The sequence below is a fragment of the Saccostrea echinata genome, unplaced genomic scaffold (assembly GCF_033153115.1).
Source record: "Saccostrea echinata isolate AGI-Se365-2 ecotype Australia unplaced genomic scaffold, CSIRO_AGI_Sech_v1 ptg000054l, whole genome shotgun sequence".
Taxonomy (NCBI): Eukaryota; Metazoa; Mollusca; class Bivalvia; order Ostreida; family Ostreidae; genus Saccostrea; species Saccostrea echinata.
In genome coordinates, this window is record NW_026889803.1 from 33843766 (window position 1) to 33851495 (window position 7730).

Consider the following 7730-nt stretch of genomic DNA (forward strand, 5'->3'; position numbering starts at 1 on the left):
TCTAATAACTACTTGACAGTAATTCCATTTAATACAGAATTATTCCCCATTTCTCATTTCTTCTAGGGATTCGTTTGCTGTTACCATAAAAAGGACATTGGCTAGTATGGAATTTCAAACACTCGCTAGCAAGGAATTTCAAACACTCGCATCATTTTATCAGTTTTTTTTATTTCTAGTTTATTTCCGGCAATTTTCTACATTTTATAACAAAGTCCACCTTTCAACTATATCACCAAGGTCAGACATATATTGGACGAGGCATTTTAGCTAATTTTGGAATTACTTGCTATAAGTATTCACTAAGACATGCGACTGCGGCATAATTATATGCAGCTTAACTGTGGCAACTTATACAATCATAGCAAAGTATATCCAAGCAAAACATTTGATATTAGTTCAGGTTAAAATAATTTACATGACACTGAATCGAATGCAAAGCACTGGAATTTCAAAATTAATATTTTATTCAAAGAAAGAACACCAAAAGTGAGTACTGATTTGATTAAAACACAATTAAAACAAAATTACTGAGTATATCTTCTAATAAAAATCGATTGATTATCTTAATCAAAGTCTTGTTGTTCTTCTGTGTAAAAGTTTGGAATCATATACGACAAGATTGACACTGAGTCGACCTGTAGTATAACTTACTCTGCTCATTAAATGCGGGATGTTACTATCCGATAAGGAACGGTTCGATGTTCGGCGTAGTTTACACAGAGCTCGGTCCATGTTCTTTCTGAACTTTTTCCCCGTGGCACAGTACAGGAAAAAGTTAACAGAATGGTTAATATACATCAGATGTCCTGTAATAGTTCTAGCTAAAACAAAATTTGAAATCTGACGAAGGACGTCCTTGGTATAATCCAGATCCCAGTAATTTTGAACAACAATGCAAATGCTATTAGGAAGAGTTGTCAACACAAAGGTCAAGGAAACTGCCAAAAGCATTTTTGTAAGTTTTATCGTCCTTTCTGACGGTAAAGATTTGTTGTTCAAATTATTTCTTCCCGCATTACATTTCTGTAAACGACCTCTGTATTTCCTAGCAATGAACACTCTTCGAATTATTAAGATATTCAAAACTGAACAAATAAAAGTAGGAATGAACGAATATGTGAACGCATCTACTAAGGGCCAAACCTCAGTGAGAAAGAAGTCGAATTTATGTCCAGGTGTACATTTTTCCACTTTACTTGAATTCAAACGCACTTCAGTAAGTTCAACTGTCCATAAGAAGTGCGCGTTTAAGCAAAAAGACAGACCCAGTAAGGAGATGGTAACACTCCGAGCTTTGTTGACACTACACAAAACATTAGCTCGAAGAGGAAAACAAACGGCGATGAAACGCTCTGTCGTTACTGCAACGATTAACCAAACCGAAAAATCACTTCCCAGATAGTTCAAAGATACAAATATCTTGCAGGACAAATTGCTGATGTTTTGGATATCATAATCCGAAATGTGTCCAATCCATTCTCGGAGAAGCCCAAATTGTAAAACGATTAAATCCGCAATGGCTAGAACAGCTAAGTAGAAATATGTAGATATCCGAAACATATTCCTTCGCAAAATAAAGAAAGCAATGATATTTCCGGTAGTACCAACAATGAGAATAGCAGGTGATATGTACACGGTAATAAACTTTTTTATTCGGAAAGATTCGTATTTCATAAAAATGTCTTCATAATCTTTTGAATGCATTTTTTAATAATGTTTTTCTTTTACATCGGCTTCAACGTTAACATCCCGGTTATCACAGTATTCGAAATTCAGACTTAATTCTAAAAACAAACAACTTCTTTAATTGAAAGGTTTGATCATTCGTCTGACAGATTTGGAAATAAAAACGAGTGAGGTTTTCCGACTGTATAAAAACGCATTAGTGATGTATTGGAGAAAAGCACTACTGGAAAACATTGATTGGACAATATTGGAGATAGGTGTCACACCTAACAGTATCGAAAGCTTGCCATTCATTTACAAAGCATCAAGAAGTCAAGTGAAAGATATAACCACATCAATATTCATTATATAAAAATTAGAATGAAAGCCGAACTGTCACCCACTTGTTTATCGAGGTTTCTCAAGCAAATGGCATTGAGTAAATGATTTAATGCAAAAGAAACATAGACAACGATGCATGAAAAAAAGATGGCAAATATTAATACGTGTATCCTAAATATCGCCTAGGAAAGCAGGTTTTGATTAGTTCGAGCTGATGATGTGCAGATATATCTGTAAAATCTATTTCATTGACAATAGTTATAGTGCACTTCATATCAGGTCTACCTGCAGAACTGTAGCGTTATGGTTTTACATTTTAGTCTTTGACCATAACGCTACAGATCCCGTATTGCAAATAAAGTGCAATTTACGGCGCAAGATTTTCTGCGCACTTTGGGGATGTATCTCTCCACTTTCCAGCACTGGACAATCAACCACCTTTCATTCCCTAATTTTAGACATATTCTTTTACCAACCTGTATGTTTCATCTACCTTCTAGCCATTTATAATCGTCTCTACAGACCAATAAACTCGTTTGTTTTGAATTTCTGCCATCCGACAAAAAATTTAAAACAAAGGAGTTTATCAGCCTGTAAAGCTAAGACGACTATAAAGGGTTCAGAGGTGGATAAGATATACAGGAAAATTAAGGGACGTAGAATATATATATTATTTACCACGGCCTAAGCTAAATATATCACCAAGCATCTTTGAATTGAATCATTGTATATGTGCCTCTCTCTCTCTCTCTCTCTCTCTGACATTTTGAAACCAAGAAAAAAAAAAGAACATTTAATAATGGAAGATAAGTTCTGTAGTAAAGGTTTTATACTTGATGTGGATATAACCATAAATAGGAAATTGAAAAAAAAAAAAGATTAATAATGAATGGCAACGTGATATCAATTATAAAAATAAATTACCAATTTCAAAAAAAATATATATTACCGATTTCTGACCAAAAAGAAAAAAAAGTCATATCATGAAACATTTTGAACCTATAGTATCATAGATGAACTGTTTTGCAACGAATATTCAATAGGTATGCTATTCAAAATGTTCATTTTTTAAAAACATTTTTAGAATCACTTTTCTGACAACCAGAAAAGCAGACGTAAAAACATGTGATGCATTTAGACGGTCTATAATCATCCCCGAAAAATCATGAATTTTGAAGAAAGATGATCATAATTGAATTCAACCAAAGTTCTATATGGAATTAATAATATAACTTTAGGAAACAGAACGAAAAAGATTTCACTCTTCCCGATCATTCCTATTTTTTTCGGAAAGGAGCACTCATAGAATCATTAGTATTTCAACTTTTAAAAAGTTCGTATATTCACTTGAAAAATCGCAATGAACTTGAAATAAAAGAAACCAAAGAGTCTGCTATGTACATCTATTTATCTTTTAAATTAATGCTTTTTAAATTATACTTTTGATGACCCGTAAAACAGTCCTCTACCGTAAAGACGAAAGGGGGGGGGTAGAGAATTGTCGGGCTCCGCGCTTTATATACTTTGTCCAGGAATTAAAGCATGGATATTAATGAGTTAAAACAGTCAGTTGTCATTGGTCACATGTAAGATGACGTCAGGTAATCCAACCGGAAAAACGTGGATATAACAAAGAAACAAATATACGTGATTCATTCATTGAATGTGTTTGATTGCCAATGCGCGCCGGTTGTTTTCAAATTAAATTTATTACAACTGTATCATTTGGATATTTTACAAGTGTTTTGACTAAAGGCAATATTGACAAACTAACAACAAAATTATATGACAAACGGGATGATTTCAGCTTTTTCATCAGTAACATTCCCTATTTATGTAGAAATATTCCACTATCAAATATGGTGTATATGTCTCCTAACCGATTCGGTAAAAAAGAGAATATTCTGAGTGTGACCAATCTTGAAATCGAGGCAGGCTACTTTAAAATAAATTGATATAAAGTGTTTTCAAATGTCGTTTAAAATCAGCATTTTGAAAATTAAATAAATGTTCTTACAAAAACCTTGTTGGCAAATACAACCAATCATTGGTTCGTATTTTGACACGTGTTTCATACATGTACCAAATGTAAGGTCATTGTTTTTATACTTTGCTTAATTTTGACAACGAATTATTTGGTTTAACTTCATGATAGATACAAAGAGTTTACGATGTGACCAGTCGAACGGAGCCTCCTAGGTTCCCAATTCCCTGATCCCAATTTGGTGTTTCCAAGGGCCCCTGTTTTGCCATTTTCATGTTTTGTAATGTTTATAGGATTTATGAAATTGATCTTAGTTTCTTATTCTCACCTTTTTCATTATTTACTAGTACTTATTGTATTCTAATTATTGTTTACGTTGACAACGAGTTAAGATATTCTAGAATCTAATCAAGTGATTGCTGCTTTTTAAGATCATTTGCATTTATATAATTTAATCAAATAATATTGCCTTAACATTAATTTCTATAGGCACAACAAGCAAATACAGATACTGTACATGTATATCATAACACAGTTAAAAAGAAGTTACATGTACATGTACTTCTTTACCTGCTACTAATAGAGTGGAATAAAATGTATCAAAGGACTGATATTTCTAAAACATACCCTTGAAATATAAAATGCATCGTTACTGTCTTGAAATATAAGCAATATTTGGGCGAGAGTAAGAAAATATTATAGAGGACGAGGCTTTTCCGAGCCCTCTTACACGTTTTCGACCCGAGCCAATTTCGGCATTGGCCAAATATAGCTTTGGTTTATTAGGTTACCTTCATTCGGTCAATGCAAGCGATGGTTGCAGGATAAAATTCTTTACATAAGGACCATACTAAATAGTGATGAATTTTCAAAAAAAGTTTAAGTGAGTGGTTTAAAATTAAAGATAAAATACAATTTTAATGATTTTACTCATTTCATTCCATTTCATACAACAAAAACCCCGAAAATGTCGTCCATGGGCCATCAACTGATACACCTGTATCGTGGAATCTATCGTGGATCCTCATCCAAACCACATCGCCGACTTCAAGCTGAATTATGACCATATTGGAGCCTGAGCCATCGAAACTATCATCTCCAGAATATATGCGACAAATACCATTGCCATTTTGAACAATTTCCGACTCCAGACTCTTTCCGCTATAGGTAAGAACAGTACCAAAGAATGCGTATATCCCCTTCACAGGTGCCGTAAACATTCCATTGTGTTTGTTATATCCGTTTCCAGAATTAACGATGACATGATCAAACAGAAAAATTTCATTGTCATGAGGATTGGCTATGTTACTTGTCATATAGCCCGAAAAAGCTATTGGAGAACCCACCATCATTCCTGGATTCGATATTCTTTTTATGTGATGGTTACCTTCAAAACTGTTTTCTGATCCATTACCATATTGTAGGATACTTTTTACTTCATTCATCATTTTCAATAAATAGTCATTTTCTTTCACTAGTTTAGCATTTTCATCATCCCTTTCCTTGATTTGATCCAATGTGTTTTTCAATTTTGTTTTCATCATATTCAATTCTGTTTGCGTCTGAAATTGAACTTCTCGAAGGGACCCCATTTCAGTTTTTATAACATTTAGTTCTTTTTCCAAAGCAGCGACCTTACGATCATGTTGTTGTTCTTTTAGAACCCTCTGTACAATCCATTCCAATTCATTATCAGAAATTTCAATGGCAAAAACTACTGAGCTCCAAAAAAGAACGGAAATAGTCGTCACCATTAAACCCATCGTTCTCAGTGATGACCTGATTCCGTTATCTTTCAAGAACAGTGAGAATTTCAAGTCATGGTCTTATCTTTTAATATTCATTTTCGTTCATATTAACCATATTCATAAAGTTATGTGCGGAAAAATCACCAAAATCTGACCTGGAACTGTGTGTTTTTATTACAAAATATAGTCAATTTCATTCAATTGTCAATTTTAAACACAATCAGCATTCTGACAAAGGCTATCATGCAGATTTCACTGATAATAAAAAAAAAATATATCAGGGTACAATACCTATTGTCTATTGGTTTATACCAGTATATTAAAGTAGAAAGATGCAGTGAAGTAGATCAGCAGAATCCTCTCCACCATGAAATACATTATGCCAATCACGGTAATTAGGTCTCATATGTTATATCTTATTGTGCCTTTTCCTCCGAATTCCTGTAAAAGATATTGTTTTCATTCTTTTTACTCATAGTAAAATTTAAATCTTCCTAATTCCCTTCGAAAACAATCATGCTTTCTTTCTGTTTCCTAAAGTTATATTAATAATTCTTCATAGAACTGTGGTCGATTTCAATTATGATTTGTCTTATGATTTTCTTTTTTTTTTTCAAAATGCATACTTTTTAGGGATGATTATAGACCGTCTTAATGGCTTATGCATTACATCTTTTGCTTAAGTGTCTGCTTTTCTGGTTGTCCACAAACTGATTCTAAAAATTGTTTTCAAATTGTGAACATTTTGATTAGTATACCGATTGATTATTCCTTACAAAAACATATTCCATCTATGATACTTTTAGTGCAAAATGTTTTCGTTCCCTGATATTGTAATTCTGTCTTTTTTATTATTTCTTTTATTTTGGTCAGAAATCGGTACTAATTTTGTGAAAACAGTAATTTATATTTATTATTTATATATCTTTACCAATTATTATTAGTCAATTTTTCAATTTACTAATGGTTATATTCACATAAAGTTTAAAATCTTTACGACAGAATTCATTTTCCACCATTATAAATCGCTCAAGTCTCTTCTTTTTTTCCTTGTCAAAATGTCAAAAAAATCTTTTCATATTTTTTCAACCCATCTGAACTGGAAGCTAAAGTGAACTTTTCTGATCACATTTTGTTTGATGTCCGTCTGATGACTGTCAGCCCATCTGTTAACATTGACTTTACTTCTTTCTCTCCAGAACCACTGGGCAAATTTCCACCAAATGTTTCACAAAACATTTTTACATGTAGGAGAAGGGGATTCAAATTTGTTCAAATGAAAAGCCGCGCTTTCTTATTAGAGGAGATAGATAGAAAACAGAGATAGAAGTTCAAATCATGATCCCCAGGGGTAGGGTTTATCAAAATACATGTTGGAGGAAAAAACTTTCCATGACACTAGCTCATGTCATCTGATCCCACCCCTTTTTTCAGAGGACTGTGTTTGCTATGCTCACAGTTTGTTTTTTTAGATTGGAGTTTTGAGCATGATTACTGTTCATCATCAAGAACTAGTGAACAAAAAAAACCCATACTAATTGCTTAAAGACATTACCCATTAATCGTATTGATGGATAACGATTTCACAGTTTGCGCGGTAAATTTTCAAAGATTAAAGCTTAGAAGTTGAACATGAGACAAACGCATGAAATATTACACTCAGTGTATATGTATTGACTGTGAAATCATTGGATTTCGTGGTGGCTCAATTTTCGAGAAATTCGTGGGTACCTCTCATTCACGAATTAACATCCTCCACGAATTAATAAACTAGGGTTACAAAGTCATATTTCCTTTTGTAGGTATAAGAGAATACACGAACCTGTAAAATTTAAGCAATCCACGGAAATTGGCCCCCAGGAATTTTATTGATCCCACAGTACTGGATCAGAAATTAGTGAATTAGTGGTTAACTGGGAAAGTTTTATGTCAAGGTAAACATATTTATTTTTAAACTGTAGTGTCATTTACATGTGTCTAGATTTAAT

At 33.1% G+C, this 7730-nt stretch overlaps 2 protein-coding genes across 2 annotated transcripts; both read right to left on the reverse strand.

Moving 5' to 3' along the window:
* Positions 1 to 570: 570 nt before the first annotated feature.
* On the reverse strand, positions 571 to 1707 carry LOC133204812 (thyrotropin-releasing hormone receptor-like). Its single transcript, XM_061340559.1, has one exon. The coding sequence runs from the start codon at positions 1705 to 1707 to the stop codon at positions 571 to 573; it is 1137 nt and encodes a 378-aa protein (XP_061196543.1).
* Positions 1708 to 4929: 3222 nt separating this feature from the next.
* On the reverse strand, positions 4930 to 5757 carry LOC133204813 (heavy metal-binding protein HIP-like). The gene has a single exon (XM_061340560.1). It carries the CDS (start codon positions 5755 to 5757, stop codon positions 4930 to 4932), a length of 828 nt encoding a protein of 275 aa, XP_061196544.1.
* Between the last annotated feature and the right edge of the window lie 1973 nt (positions 5758 to 7730).